Source organism: Vicia villosa, unplaced genomic scaffold (genome assembly GCF_029867415.1).
Source record: "Vicia villosa cultivar HV-30 ecotype Madison, WI unplaced genomic scaffold, Vvil1.0 ctg.001844F_1_1_1, whole genome shotgun sequence".
In the NCBI taxonomy this organism is placed as follows: domain Eukaryota; kingdom Viridiplantae; phylum Streptophyta; class Magnoliopsida; order Fabales; family Fabaceae; genus Vicia; species Vicia villosa.
This window is the reverse complement of record NW_026705746.1, coordinates 80,992-97,351: the sequence shown is the minus strand read 5'-3', so window position 1 is coordinate 97,351 and position 16,360 is coordinate 80,992. Positions and strand designations below refer to the sequence as shown.

Genomic DNA, 16,360 nt, shown 5'->3' with positions numbered 1-16,360 from the left:
TTTGATATTAGTGAATATCAACTCACAAAGCTATTTCTAAACTTTATTTGTTGATAGACTAAAACCTAGGTCTAAACTTGAAACATAATTCTCAATAATGATTCTAATCACAAATAAACATAAACACAAGGTTTTTCACCATATATTAATCATAATTTTTTCACATACAAAGTATTAAGAGAAATACATAACAAGAACAATATTATCTACCTCTAATCTTGACACAAAGAGAGATTTAACCACCCATTTTCATGGTGACTTGAGCAACAAGTAAACAATCAAGTTTTATGAACATCAAACTTGAAGTCTCAAATATTGATGGTTGAAAGCTATGATTTTAAGTAGAAAATGAAGAAGGGTTTTTTTCCCTATCAATGGTGTTTTTAGGTCAAGAGAGAGAAAACAAAGATGGAATGAATCCCCAAAATATCTAACAAAGTACCAAAAATCATGGTCTGCACGCCCAGATTCGCTGGGCGGAACTATTCCCTCACAGGGCGAAGCCTACTAAGTCAGCCATGTCATGCTAACAATGCAGAAGAAAAACATAAAAAAATATCTTCTCTTGCCCAGAGAGCCACTTGCTTCGCCAAGATAATTTATCCAGAAAGTTGGTTCAAGCTTTCTTCGACTCACCTACGCCTCGCCTACGCCTCACCGGGCGAACCTTCAGATGAAAAAAATCCAATTGCCACTGCCTTGCTTCACCAAGAAACTCCTTCACTTTGATGTGCGAGCAAGCACCCACAAGCCTTCACCGAGCGAGCCTTGCCAGAAACTTGGCCTCAAGCCAACCAAAATATTCTTTAATTATTCAGCTTTTTTCTCGACTTTTGCTGCACTTTTGTGATCACCAAACAGTGAAACACTAGCAAACACATTAAAAATACTAAATATTTACATTTGTTAAAATCACTAATTTACATAAGCTATTTTACTCCAAAGCAAAGGAAAGGACTTAAAAGTGTCACATTTTTACATGAAAATTAAACTACTCTTGACACTTAACACAACTTCTCATAGGTCACACAAAGCCAATTTGTCTCTAACCACACATAATGGAAGAGTTCAGTTTTCAATCCATTTGTAACTTGTTTACATATTGAGGCTCCCAACATATCTCCCTTGTCAAACTAGCACCTATTGGGAGCCTAAAAACTCAAAAGGGAGATTTCCAACTTTACATTTTAGAAAGCTCTCTGCAAAATTAAAAAAGGGCCCACTAAATTCACCCTAGAGATACTGCTATTAACATAGTTCTCCTTAAGTCCAAACTATATAGAATATGTTTATTATCTATTTTGGTTTAGTTTTAATAATTACAAAGAGTATATCAAAGTATAAAAAGGTTGAAGTTTAAGCTCATTCAAATATCAAGAATGCTAACTTCGTTGGATTGTGATTTAAAAGGAATTGATCACGATGCAAAGGTATTCGATTGCAATTCATATTATCTATAAACTTGGATTCTCAAAAAATATTTCATTTTTTCATCTTAAATGGTTATAAGCTTCCATGCATAATTACCTTACATAGCTAGAGTTTCCTTTAAAATATTTTGGTAACACATATCAGATCTGACCAAGGCTTTGGAGATTTAGTGTATCAGGCTTTGATGAGAATCTGAATCCTTGATCAATATGACATTAACTGTTTCCTTGGACATAAGGAGGTAGAGGTATAAGATTTCTACATTGTCGGTCATGTAAGGACCAATGGAATGGATAAAGCAGTTTTCAAGGATGAGAAATCATGTTTACACTATAGGGTCCATAGAACTGCACCTTATTTCTTTTTTTTTAGTAAACAAGATAATATAAACCAGTGAACTAAGGGTTCACCAACCTGTTTACAAAAGGGGGGCACTAGCCAGAACGAGAAAATACAAACCAATTGACATTATGATAAGAACCGGATTGGATCTTTGACAAAATCATAATAAGAAAAATTGGAATGAGTATTTTCTCCGCAAAAAGACCATCTCCAAACTAAAGCTTTGATGTTCCAAACCACATCGTCAAAATTCCAAGTCTCCTCCCTAAAACAAACCCCATTCCTACTTAACCATAAAGCCCAAGAAGTTGCCAACCATATAATATCGACCTTCCTATCCAAAACTTTCTTAGATATACAAAAGGAATGCCATTCCATAAGATTTGAAAGACAATCTTCCTCAACTATCCCCTCTTTACCTATCCACACCGCTATGTCCCTCCAAGTATTCTTTACACAAGAACAAGAAAAGAAAGAGTGATCCCAATTCTCCAGATCAATCTTACAAAAAGAGCACAAGGAAGCATCAAAAGATAACGGAATACCTCTATTCGCAAAGAGATCTTTTGTAGGGAGCCTATTAGCAAGGAGCCTCCATCCAAACGCCTTTATCTTGAAAGGAACATCCGAATTCCAAACCAATTTCTTTGCCTCACTATGTCTATCATTTGGACCAAAAGGGATGCGGTACCTAGCATACTCCTCATATCAAGAAGCCACCGAGAAATCTTCACCCCTCGAAGTGGACCATTCCGCCCCATCTTTTTTCGATCCCAACACCCCATACTCCTCCAAAAAGCTACGAACAACACCCCACTCGACCGCCACGTCATGATCAAGTAACCGATTCCCCGAAATACCACAATTCCCCCAAGACCACCTATTGTCCACCCAACCTCCCACTGCCGCTACCGACACCATTTTCAAACTAGATGCCTCATAAAGACTCGGAAACTCCTCCTTCAAAATCATCCCTTTCAACCACATAACATCCCAAAACGGGGTATTAAAGCCATTCCGAATAACAAACCTACAAGAAGAAACAAACGGGTCAAAAAAAGAGTTACTCTCCAATTTCAATAAATCCTTCCACCAAAACGACGCCTTCCTCCTCTCTTTAGGATCCACGACCCCTCCCATAACCTTCATCACAAAATCACCATATCTCTCCTTTAGAATCTTGTACCAAAGCGAATCCGCCCCTTGAATAATCTTCCATCTCCATTTACACAAAAGAGACAAGTTAAAATCCTCTATATTTTTTATGCCTAAACCCCCCTTCTCAAAAGGTTTAGTCACCTCCTTCCAACTAATCCAATGAATACATCTCTTCTCCTCACCTCCCCCCCATAGAAAACGGGATTGAAGATGCGTGAACTCCCTCACCACCTTGGCCGACATCTTGAATAAGGACATGGCAAAAACGGTTAGAGAACTCAAAACAGACTTCAACAAAGTAATCCTCCCTCCAAGATTTAAAAATCTATTCTTCCACCCCGCCAACCGGTTTCTCATCTTGGATAAAAGAGGTTCCCATGTATCATTTTTTCTAGGATTAAACCCCACCGGAATCCCTAGAAAAAAGAAACTACTATCTTCAATCTTCTAAGAGAGAACATTCTAAGCCGCTTCCAAAAAACTCACATTAAGATTTATCCCGATTAGTTTGCTTTTGTGATGATTTATGCCTAAGCCCGACACCAACTCAAAAGCCTTAAGAACCGCCTTTATTGCCCAAACATGATTCCAATTCCCTTTCCTTACCAACAAAGTGTCGTCCTCAAATTGGAGGATATCAATTGGACAATTCCGATTGATGGAGAAACAATCAAAATCACCAATCTCAATAGACTTCCTAACCAATTCCGTTAAACCCTCCGAAACCAAAACAAAGAGAAAAGAAGATAGGGGATCACCTTGCCTCAACCCCTTACCCACTTCAAAATCATCCGTCGGACTCCCATTCACTAGAATCAACATATGACTATTGAACACCAACTTTTCCATCCAACCTCTCCACTTATCTCCGAACCCCATCCTACCGAACATATACCTCAAGAAGTTCCAATTCACTTTGTCGTAAGCCTTTTCAAAATCCACCTTGAAAAGGAGACAATCCTCTCCCTCTTCCTAGCATAATCCACCACCTCATTAGCCACAACCACCCCTTCCAACATTTGCCTACCCGGAACAAAGGCACTTGGACAAGGAGAAACAATGAGACCGAGAACTCTCTTTAATCTACCCGCCAACAACTTCGATACCACTTTGTACATGCTCCCCACCAAGAAAATAGGCCGGTAATCATCTAAGGATAAAGGATTATGAGATTTAGGAATCAACGAGATAAAAGAAAATGTTACCGATTTAGAGAGAGAGCCACCATCATAGAAACTTTTAAAAAAGCGAACTATATCTTCCTTCAAGAAAGACCAACACCTTTTGAAGAAAAGGAGAAAATACTCATCCGGTCCCGGACTCTTCGCACCCCCACAACTTCAAATAGCCTCCTTAATCTCCTCTTCCGTAAACAAACTTCAAGCAAGGACGATTCCGCCCCACCAAAATTATTGAAATGAATCCCGTCCAACAACAGTCTTTCCAACACACCCTCCTTAAATTTATCCTTGAAATGCCTAAACACTTCCTCCTTGATATCCCCCATCGATTCAAGAATACCCCTAGACGAAAGAATAGGACCAATATGGTTAATCCTCCTTCTCTCCTTAATCACCTTGTGGAAAAAACCACTATTCGAATCCCCCTCCTTCAACCAATGCAACCTCGATTTTTGAAGAAGCATATTCTTCTTAATTTGTAAATCCCTCCAAAATCTACATGAAGCTTCCCTCCTCTTATTAACCACCTCTTTAAAGGATTCCACATTGCCCGTTTCCAACACCTCATCACATAAGTTAATACACCTCTTACCTTCCTCCACGTTTAAATCAAACCTACCAAAATCCTCTTCATTCCACCCTTTTAATTTAACTTTTAGTAATTTTAACTTCTCTTTCAATACATAATCCCCCCTCCCTTCCACCACCAAATTCTCCCATTCCTTTTCCACAAAAGCACAAAAAGAATTATGAGAAAATCATTCGTTGTTGAATTTGAACGGTTTAGGACCCCAATTAACCTTATCCGCCATCAACCAAATCAGGCAATGATCCGAAATATCTCTATCACCAACAAATTGACCTACCGCACCCCATCTATCCATTAACTCCTCCGAGATAAGAAATCGATCAATTCTACTCATAGATTTCCCATCTCCACTATACCAAGTGAGTTTTTTTCCTTTGCACGGCAAGTCCACCAAAGAAGAATTATGAATGAATTCCGCAAAGAGTCTTGATTCGTTATTATACACATTATCCCCTATCCCCCTCCCTCTTCTTTCATTCACATTTTTAACCGCATTGAAATCCCCTCCAATAATCCACTCTCCATCTTTAAAATTCTCAATCAATCTCAACAAATTTGCCCACAACATTTTCTTCTTATCCAACGCACAAGAAGAATACACATTAACTACATAATACCACATATTCTCCCATTTCACTTTAATGCCAAGATAACCTTCCCCATTGAAACTATTCACCACTTCCATTTTATCCCCCTTCCACATCGTAAGTAAACCTCCCGAAGCTCCAATAGAATTCGAAAAAGAAAAACCAATGTCCGACCCACTCCACAAATTTGAGACATATTGGTCCTTGAATTCTTTAAATTTAGTTTCTTGAATCAAAATGATGTCCTCTTTACCCTTCATGATGATGGATCTCACTCTTTTTCTTTTCAAAGAGCTCCCTCCTCTAATATTCATGGTTCCGATAATCATTTTAAACAAGCTAATGACTCATTCCTTCTCCTCTTACCATCCTCCCCACATTTCCTCAAATCTTCAACTTTGTCTAAAATATTTTGTTTCCCCCCTAGACTACCACCCCTAAGGCGGCTATACCCGAACCGAGCTTTTTCCCACCTTCCCCATCCAAGAAACTCCATTGTCTATTGTTGCTACGTTGGATGTCCGATTCCTCTTCATGTATACCATACCTATCCGGTTCCTCCCTACCAAAAGAGCAAATAGAATCGGAATTAGAAACATACAGAGATGCAACCTTGGCAAATTTCCCCTTCTTCTTCATGCCTATCCTACCACCAGTCCGCCTATTCCTCACATTATTCATAACAGCCACTCCCTTCTGTTTACCCAATTTGCTAAGCTGTTTGTACCTAATTATTTTGGTACCAGCCCCGCTAACAGCAGCAAATTGAGTCCCAAAACCAGAAGAAGAACCATCATCAACAACCAACCGCCTTTCCCCCATTGAACCACCCCCCGACCTTGGCTAGACAAGACTGCCTCATCAAAAACACCCTCCCTGTTAGTATTCACCGGCACCGAAAGAGACAGCAATGGATTCCTAATTCCTTGCAGTGATTCATCAAAAGAAAATTTGGTAGAACTACAATTCACCAACGTTGCAGCCAATGGAAACTGTCCCACCCTCCAAAACTATGACTCCCTCCTTCCTTCGTACCCCTGGAATCTCCCCTGAAACGGACCTATGATTCGAAATCGCACCCGCAGCATTCTTGGGCAGAACAGAATAAGGATCTAAAACAGTAACAGAATTCAGACCGGCCAGACTAACAGGATTAGATAACAAAATATCATCGTTGCAATCGCTTCCTAACTCATTCTCAAACATGTTTACAGGCAGATTATCCTCAGAAGCCAAAGAATCGTATTCAGAACTAACCGAAATACAAACTTTTTACGTACCTGTTACGTTGTGCATCGATCCCACAGCATCCTCCTTCTTTGTCGGTACAAAAATCTTCTCGTCGATACGAACCTCCATCCTTGATGCTAACTCATGATTCAGTTTAACTCTCACCATCATCCTTGCCGTATCAAAATTAGATCCTTCTGCCGTAGATTCGTCAAGACAAATGAACGTCCCCAAAGAGTTAGCTACAGCCGTGAAAAACTCTGCGTTCCACGCGTGAATAGGCACACCGTACACGCTAATCCAACTGACTCTACCATCATCAATGTCTAACTCATTCCACCTCCTTATTACTTGAAACCACTGCTTCCACCATGTTTCACCGTCGCCAATGAGATCCTTAATAATACCCTCCTCCGACTCTTCCAATAGACACAAATTTCCCCCCATAGGGGTCACCTTAACCTGAAAAAACCCCTCCATTTCAAAATGAGACTGAATGTTGTAGGTCGAACCGGGAATAGACACAACACCCACATATGCTTTCTCCAATCTGTTTCTGTCTTCAGCTTTAGAGGAATAACGAAGCTTTGGTCGGGACTCTGCGCAAACCTGATAGTTACTCCCCTCACCCTCGTGCACCACCTTAGCGTAGGATCTACCATCCCTTCTATCACTCCTTGCAAAAACCCCTGCACCCTTCGTTTCAGTCTTCTTCTGAGGAACCCCCCCTTCATGAGATACCTGGAACCCTCCACCCTTCCCCGAATCGAACCGAGGGCATTCAAATCTGGGGAGATTGGCGTGAATTTTGACCCCCAAAATCATCACGTTGTCACAACGAACCGCAAGCAACCTTCCATCCTCCACCCCTTCGAACCCAGCGAAACCAAATTTTATGCCGAAACGATTCTTCCTTGGAGAAATGGCCACCTCCGCCACCTTCCCAATACACGCAAAGAGCTCGAAAAAAGACTTCGCAGAGTAAGAATCTGGAAATTTCGAGAAATAAACCGAAGTCAGCGCCCCTTTCTGATTACCGACACTACCTCCACCCCACGGAAACACGTCCCACCGCGGTGGAGAACTCCTACCGTCCCTTATCTTGACCGTCTCCCAACCGCCGTCCGGTCTACTACCGTCGACGGCCATAGAAACCTAGATCCCTTCCTAACTAGAGAGAGGAGAGAGCGTACATTTTGGAGAGAGAAAATTTTTCGGATTAATCTATAATATGCACCTTATTTCTTATTAATTTGTAAAATAGTAATGCATCTTAAGAGGACTACAAGGTGAATCAACTCAAAGTCGTCTGTATCTCATTAAGTTTGATAACCTTCTTCTCGGAAGATAGCGTATTTATCTTGATGATTTATTTTCACTTTCAGCGTTAGCCTCGATCCCTCTTTCTTGTCTGATTGAACGCCAAAAGTGAAACTTTTGGTTTGACACTACTGTTATAGTGTTTTATTCTCTAAAACACTTTGTCGAGGTGTTGGCCATATAGGCCATCATCGCAGGACTTCACAATCATATTACCTATGTAAACTTATAGTGTTTCCCCTATTTCTCTCTCGAAGATCTTTTTCGTCGTCTTGTGGTATGTTGTCATTGTGTTCTTCAGCCTTAAGAGCATCATGTTGTATTGGTAGTATGCCCATTTTATCATGAAGACATTTTTCCTTTTTCATGTTCATACATGGGTATTTGGTTATAGCCATAATATGCATCCATGAATAATAGAAGTTTATAGCTAACTGAGTTGTCTACCTGCTTGTCTATGTTTTGTTAGGGGTAAGAATCTCTAGGATAGATTCAATTGAGATATGTGTATTTTATGCATACTTTACACTTTACTAAAGCTTTTTTAACTAATACCATATTAGAGATCCATTTTTGTGTATCTTGATTTGGAAATGAAACTGGAATCTTCCAATCCTCGAACCATTATGGTTGATACGCCCGCCTTTTCATGGGACTTGCGCTTCCTATGTTAGGAGACATATCGGGCTCCTAGATGGAAGTTTAACTTATGGAAAGCAAAGCTTGGGTTAATGTCAGACATTTTGTATGATGAAATAAAAAAAAGTTCAATGTTAGCATTTAGTCACTTGATGACTCTTTCCCTTACTTCATCTAGGAGATTGGTTCATATTTTAATTGACCTAGAAGGATTTTCTTCGAGCTAGAAAACTTTAAGTTTTCCATAAGGTACCGACCTTAGAGTTTTTTCCCTAGTGATAAAATCGAATTTGTATGGTGAAGCAACATTGCCCCAGAAATTGAGGTCGTCAACATTAACGTCTTGTAAGACTGTCTCCATGGAGACTGAGGTGGTTCCTAGTCCCTTAAGTATTAGTTTGTGGATGTGGTGAGCATTGTGCAAGTCGGTGCTGATGGTGACCAGCCTGATTTTATCATTCCGCTATTTTATCTTGAGGTTGACCGGGGAGGCAATCACATCCAATGCTACCAAGAAAGGCCTCTGAAAATTCTAGTAACACACGCTCGATGTTAAACTGGATGTTATGACATCCACAATTATGCAGCACAGATAGTAATAACAAAACATCTAAAAACAATAAAGAACACACATAATTGTTTACCCAGTTTGGTTCAAACAACCTACTCTGGGGGTTACCAAGCTAGGGATGAATTCCACTATTAGTAGTATCAATTCAAAGCTAAACTCCTCCATTTACAACCCTTCTACCTAGGTCCTCCCTAGATATGGAATATCTCCATTCCACCCCCCCTCAATCATAGAAGTGATTACACATAAACAAATAACAACTATAGATAGAAGACACTCTTCAAAAACACACCTTGATCTGCTTAAAAGCTTCAATCAAGAGACACACACTCCTGCTTAAAAGCTTAGAATGAAATTATACAAACACAAATTATTCCAACGCAATCATCAAGGACAGTTGCTTGGATCACACGAGAGGGTTACAGAACAAAAGTTATTCACAATATAAAATCTTCTGTCTGCGTTGAAAAATAGGATTTCTGTCCTTTTATATGCAGACTTGGGCCTTGGGCTTTTTAAGAAACAAATTATGGTTAACCAAGTTAACCTAATTCACACGCCATCTGTCCGTTACACAATGTGCTGTTAGCAGGATCTTCTGAACGAAATATTCAGCACTCCATAAAGGTTTCCTAAACTGATAATTGAGATAAATCAGGAAACACATTTAATACATAATAACAGCTCCTACTGTCACACACGGATGTCATGAAATTCACTAAAAAACCTGTATTAGCTTCACACATATACAACCTGCATACTACAATATCAACCAGGTATGTTTTACCATTAATGTAGCCAACATGAAAACACCTTCAATCTCCCCCTTTGGCAAATTTTTGGTTAAAACAACCTGTCACACCATACCAGAGAAATATTTTCAACGGACACAAGATAACCAAAACACAATAAAAACAATCTAATACACAACAGACAACATACATCACCAGTATGCACACAATGCTTAGACAAACCAGGCAAACAGCCACAAGAGTAGCACAAGCACAAACAGATCTACACAAAAATAAGCAAATTAGAATTGTTGATCACACACATCCACCATTCTTGTTGTTTTGGGGTGACATGTATTACTTCTCCCCCTGTTTGGTCACAAAAGTTGCCAAAACCCACAAAAATGTCTTCTCCCCCACCAAGTTTAAATAAGTTCAACAAAAATTTAAACTGAACTAAAGTAAATAAAACAGACGAAACTAAATAAAAGAGAGCAAATAAAAAAAACAAAACAAAACAAACAAGAATCCCGCTGCAATTACTGCCCAAATTCAGACCCACTTGAGGTGTCTGAAGAACTTTCTTTCTCAGAATCATCAGCCGGACTGGCACTTTCTTCTTCCAATTCTTGTTCATCTTTATTTTGCATCTCTTCAGTATCTGCAAATTCCTCATTCTCATCCATTTCCAGCGTACGTATCATTTTTTCAAGAGATATTTTTCTAGATTCCAATTCTTTGCAAGTCTCTTTTAGTATTGCTATGACTTTTGTTTTGCTAGCTGATGCTCCAGATTTGGAAGTTTCAGCTGATGTCATGACAATGTCTGGAACATGCTTACCCTGAAACAGTTTGTAATGGAAGGCCAATGGACTTTCTCTCTTGCACACTACATCATGATCATTGAGAATGTTTGGATATTGATCTAGAATTACACCACACAAGAGGGATGGAAAAGAAATTGGACCCTTAATACTGAAGCTTCCAGCAAGCTTCATGGTTTGGTAAAAAATATATGCTCCATAATCAAACTTTTCCTTTGTCCCTAAAACATATATAAATCTCCCAAGTACAATTGAAATAGTGGACTTGTGATTTGTTGGCACCCAATTAGCTGCTCCTATGTTGTGAAGCATTACATACTTGATGCTCATCTTACTTGCAGTTAGCTTCTGTTTTAGAGGCCATCTATTTACTTGCTTGGCTGTGATCACTTGACAAACTTTGTTGTCTGTTACTTCAAGCTCAGGTTGAGCTTCATCTGTTCTTTCCAAGAAATTATTAATCACAGACGGAGAGAATGAGACACACTTACCTCTCACAAACACTTTTCTAAAGTCCACACTTCTACTTTCACCACGAACTCTTTAACCAGCTTCTCATAACACTTGGGCAGATTGCAGACAATTTTCAGAAGTCTAAATTCTTGAATTTTCTCTAAGGCATCCTTGTTCTCAAGAGCATTTGGAGCCAATTCCCTTTCAACAGCCAATCTCTTTTGGAGTACATACTTCCATCTGCTGGCACTAGAGGCATAGTGGAATGACACATTATCAATGGGAACTTTAGGAATACTAGCAGCAAGCTTGCTGGTTTTAGGCTTCTTCCTTGATGGAATGTCAGGGACATTCACTTCAACATCAGATTCGGGTTCAACAGTTTCCCGCTCCTTTCTTTTCTATTGAATGACCTTGCTCCAAGATTTTGATGGACCAACCCCTTTACTCTTAGTTACAGCTTTGCTCTTGACCTGCAGAAGTACTCTTCTTCCTGACAGCGTCTTTGGCAGGGTTGTTCACTTGAGTGCTCTTTTTAGGTGATCTTTGGACAACAACTTTGCCTTTTCTTCTTGTCATTAGCTTGTTGGCTACACTAGGATTCAAGGAGGTAAGTAATTCGTCGTCAGAGTACTCATCTAAGTCTACCACATTAGTATCAGTCTCAGTATTGGCCTTAGGGAGCTCTTTATCATCGATGTCATTGACATCCTCAGTAACATTGGTATTCTTAGCAATCCCTTGTTCATTCTTGTTGATTTCCTCTTCAGCTGGGTCACTATCAACGGTGTGAACAGCTTCACCCTTACTGGTGTTTTTGAGGGGATAAGCCATTATGGTTTGAAGAGGAATAGATATTCCAGGCACTTGATGATTTTCCTTCAGAATGTGAGTAACAATCCTGGTAATTGCGCTATCGGCATATTTGGATCCTTCTTTAGTAAGTTCCTTCATGGTAGCTGATGAAGAGGGTTTGGTGCCCTTGCTATGACTACCCTCCTTGGGCCGCTTTGCACGTATCATTTTAGGCTTTGTGGCCTTTACTTCGTCACTGCTAATCGTCCTTAAAGGGAAAACCTTAAGAATCCTATTAGGGTTAGAGGACTCTTCCGGTGTTTCCGAGTCAGATATGGGAGATCCATCACTCGATTGCTGAGACATTCTGAAACTTTCAGAGCCAAAACCCGTGTCACGCCTGTGATAACAATTTGAGTAGTTCAACCTCAGAGAGTAGCTAGCAGAACTAGTAGGGAAGTTTGTCGTTTTTAGAATATTAGGAGATCGAGGGAGCTTTATATGCACACTGAGTGAGAGAAATTTCAAACCATGGATTTTTACAAAGCCCAAAAAATATTCCCCCACGTGGGTTAATTGCTATAATATGTTTTGGTAGTAGATACCCAACATACCCTTTTCCTTCACAATGTCTTTAGATGGTATTGCAACATTCTCTTTGACATTACTTATAGATAGACTTTTAGGATCATTGCTCACCTTTGACTTTTCTAGTTTTCTATCCTGGTCTGTAATGTCCATCACAAGGCTTACTCTTTCTTCTAGCAGAAATCTATTGATACTTCTTTACTCCCTTAATTTTGCACACACTTTATCATTCATTAAACAGGTCTTATTAAAACCAGTAGACAATTCACTTATGGTGAGATCTCCAACATAGGATTCTTCATCAGATTCATCAGACTCATCAGATTCATCAAATTCTTGACGGTAATCTTTTAATTCTTCTTTGATCATGGAGTAGTAAGAGGGGTGGACAGGTGTGTTAGGCTTCCATAGATAACAATTATCCTTAGACCTGAATCCTTTCATGATTTTCTTATTTGCTTCATTAGTGATGATGCACTCCTCTTTGGTGAACCTGGCATTAAATCCTTCATCACACAGTTGGCTAATGCTTATAAGGTTTGCGGCCAGTCCCTGTTGTCGCACCCCAATTTTTGACTCGCATATTTCATTCATATTTCATGTGCATTCATCATTCTTTTTTTTATGAAGATTCTAAAAAAATATTAGTCTTAATTAGTTTCATTTAGATTTATATTTTAATATAAGTTTTAGTCAAAAATCCAAAAAATATATAATCACCATGATTTTATATTATCCTTTGATCTTAATTTTAACTTCAATTCAAAATTAAAATATTTTTAAAGTTGAATTATTGTTGAGATTAAAATTAAAAGATAATTTTCTTTTTTATTTCTTTATCATCCCTTTTTTACGTTATTTATTTCATTTATTACTAACTTTTTACTAACCATTCCAATTCCTTTTTTTTTTTTTAATTATGGTTATTATTATCATTGTTTCAGTTCTCTTTTTTAACTATTATTATAATATTTATATTTGTCTTATATCTAAAGTAGAAAAGAAAAGAAAACAGTAATTTAGGACCACCAATTGCATTTCACGGATTCTCTGTTCCATAAAATTACAAGTTACAACAGTCCAAATGCCCTGTTACTGCTCTGCATCCTTGCCCTGCTATCTCAAAAAACCTGCACATCAGTACAAAACTTGTTCCAATCTGTATAACAGTCCAAGTCTTTCACCAAAGTGATTATGACGAATGCATGACTATTTGAATGATATTGAAAACATGTACATACTTATTCGGTGATGTGGTGTTGGGACGAGTTGTTCATCGTGATTCGGTGATGTTTTTAAGTATGTTATGTGTGTTTCATTCATTCATATGCATTTGATGATGGATCTCATTGATGAGTGGATCATTGGTGGCTAATTCCCATTATGCGGAGATTAGTAAGCAGTCATCGTGTGCCCATGAGGGTGTGAGCGATGAGGGTAGTCGTGTGCCCATGTGGGGTGTGAGCGATTTAAAGGGCAGTATCATAGAGAGAAATCCTGTGAATGTGATTCACAAATTTTGGTACCACATGCATAGTGTCAGTTGTGTCATATGAATTTTGTCATAACATGATTGTATGGATTTCTGTGTTTTGTGTTGTAATCTATTATTGTGTGATTTGATGAATAATAGATGTGGATCTAAATGTGTCTAATTGGGTGAACGATATATTATGATGCTTGTTGCTTATGAATTGTATAATATTTACTAATTGAGAATGAGACTCACCCTTATACGTTGTCATTTTCAGATTGAGGAGTAGCGGCATTAGTGTTCGATGAGGATGACTCGTAGAGTTTATCCGTTTATGTTGGGACGTGTCGGTCATGCTCTGATCTTGTAACACTGGGGAACAATAGTTTTAGAGTTTTATGAGATTGCTCTATTTTATTGGTGTTGGATTATATTTCCACTTAGTTATATTGATGATATTTCTTATTTCGTTGTGATGAACATGATTATGTTTGGTGAATCATTTCCTAATGAAGCATGACTTGACCATGAATGGTTTATTTATTTTAAATAATTGTGGCACCCTTGTTTTTATGTTTTCACTCTGATATATGTATTTAATTTGCCGTAGGGTTTAGAAAGGTGTTACAATAAGCGCCCTTAAACCCGCGCTAAGCGCGCTACTCTCTGACAGACCAAGCTCTTCAGCTCCCAGACCACGCTAAGTGCGGTACAGCGTGCTTAGCGGGCTACACTCGAACAACAACTTTATTTCTTCTAAACGCGTTTGCAGCCGTGTCTTTGACACTTTATTCTTCAAGGCTCCGAAAACGCAACAAACTTACAAAAATATAACAAAACTATCAAATGGTGCATATTTATACGAAAACGTAACAAAAATCAAAGTATACGAAATTATACAAAACAGGGAATTATTCAAACGGTATTAACAAAAAGTATCGATAAGTGCCACAAATTACATACACAAAATAACTACATTTTGGAACTTATCAAATATTAGTCCCACATGTCAACCATCCTGAGCATAAGGAAATATGGTTGAATGGTATTCTTTCTCGATGAGTAATGTATGACATCCAGACGACATCATCATGTTGAGTCCGATCATTATACCCACTGCCATGCCCTAATTTTGACCCCTCCTGAGATGTCACACCTTCATACATTCCATCAAACTCAAGGCAAGTACTCAGAGTAGTCACTTTTTCATTTGGTACTTAATCAAGGATGTTCAAGGATAAACAAGCTCAGGCAAAGGATCAATCAATAGAAGGATTAGTCTGTAATTCAATCATAGGAGCTTCATTCTATTTACCCATGATTGATTAGACACCAGTCATCAAGGCTCAGGTTTGCTCAGGTCACCAAACTAGGGTTTAGAGCCCGTCAAGGACTCAAAAATCTCCTAACATGAAAGTTGTAGATCTTGCAAAATAAAACAACTTCTCACAATGCAACTTTTTTCAAGAGATCAATCATTTGAGAGATTTGGACTTTTAAAGTTATAGGTCATAAAAACTTAGAAAAAATTCGAAGTATTTTTAACCTAGTTTTCTTCAAACTTTGGGCCTGTTTTTCACAAATTTCCCAAAGGATTTTGAAGAAACTCAAATCTATTGAATTGAAGTACATGTTAAGGGCTTTCCAAATTGTGCCCAACCTTCTCCAAATTCATTTTGAGCTAGGAGTTATGATGATTCAAAATTGGGCTCATGGAGTAAAATTATAGGTCATGCCAAAGTTTGAAACTTGCAATTTTATGCAAATGGCTACACCATTTGATACCTCCAAACTTCAGAAACATTATGAAGGATAAGAGAGGATCAAATGCATCATTTAAAAGAGATTGAAGAATATTCAAAAATTCAATGCCATATGATTAAGTAATCATTACAAAATGGAATATTAGTGAATCATCAAGGAATCTTCTCCTAAGCCAATTGGAAGCCATTCTATATCAGAATTGTCCCCTATTGAGAAATTTTGAAAACTCTGATTTATATATATTTGTCGGGTAGAAATGGGGTGTTACATTAGTGGTATCAGAGCAGGTCGGTCTGTTCGGCCAAGTTGTCGAGTCAATTGAGTTGTGTGACAGTTGAATGCTTTCAGTGTTTTATTCCCTAGTACGTGTGTTATACCCCAAAATTTGCCCGCATCTTTTTTCAAGAAAAACTCCAATCTGAAAATTAAGAGTCTCATATAATCATGGATTTTTATTTCAACAAATATCCTGACATATGAAATACTTAGTTTTTAGAATTTTTCTTATACAGTAATTTGGCTTGTAGTTGAATTTATTCTTACGCAAACGCCAAATGCTGTTTATTACTTCACACATGCTATTTATTTATTTACAGATAAATAGTACTGACACAATTGGTGCAGAGTTAAATCTTTTTGCAGGCGCAGAATCAGGAAACTCAGACTGTACTGGTAACAAGTAG

At 38.3% G+C, this 16,360-nt stretch overlaps 3 protein-coding genes across 3 annotated transcripts; all 3 read right to left on the bottom strand.

Moving 5' to 3' along the window:
• Positions 1-3,393: 3,393 nt before the first annotated feature.
• LOC131636853 (uncharacterized mitochondrial protein AtMg01250-like) lies at positions 3,394-3,810 on the bottom strand. Its single transcript, XM_058907442.1, has one exon. It carries the CDS (start codon positions 3,808-3,810, stop codon positions 3,394-3,396), a length of 417 nt encoding a protein of 138 aa, XP_058763425.1.
• Positions 3,811-6,248: 2,438 nt separating this feature from the next.
• LOC131636852 (uncharacterized) lies at positions 6,249-7,667 on the bottom strand. The gene is made up of 2 exons (XM_058907441.1): positions 6,569-7,667; positions 6,249-6,475 (listed from the first exon to the last, which is right to left on the bottom strand). The coding sequence occupies exons 1-2, from the start codon at positions 7,665-7,667 to the stop codon at positions 6,249-6,251; spliced, it is 1,326 nt and encodes a 441-aa protein (XP_058763424.1).
• Positions 7,668-10,318: 2,651 nt separating this feature from the next.
• LOC131636851 (uncharacterized) lies at positions 10,319-12,217 on the bottom strand. The gene is made up of 3 exons (XM_058907440.1): positions 11,515-12,217; positions 11,106-11,411; positions 10,319-11,040 (listed from the first exon to the last, which is right to left on the bottom strand). The coding sequence occupies exons 1-3, from the start codon at positions 12,215-12,217 to the stop codon at positions 10,319-10,321; spliced, it is 1,731 nt and encodes a 576-aa protein (XP_058763423.1).
• Positions 12,218-16,360: the final 4,143 nt, after the last annotated feature.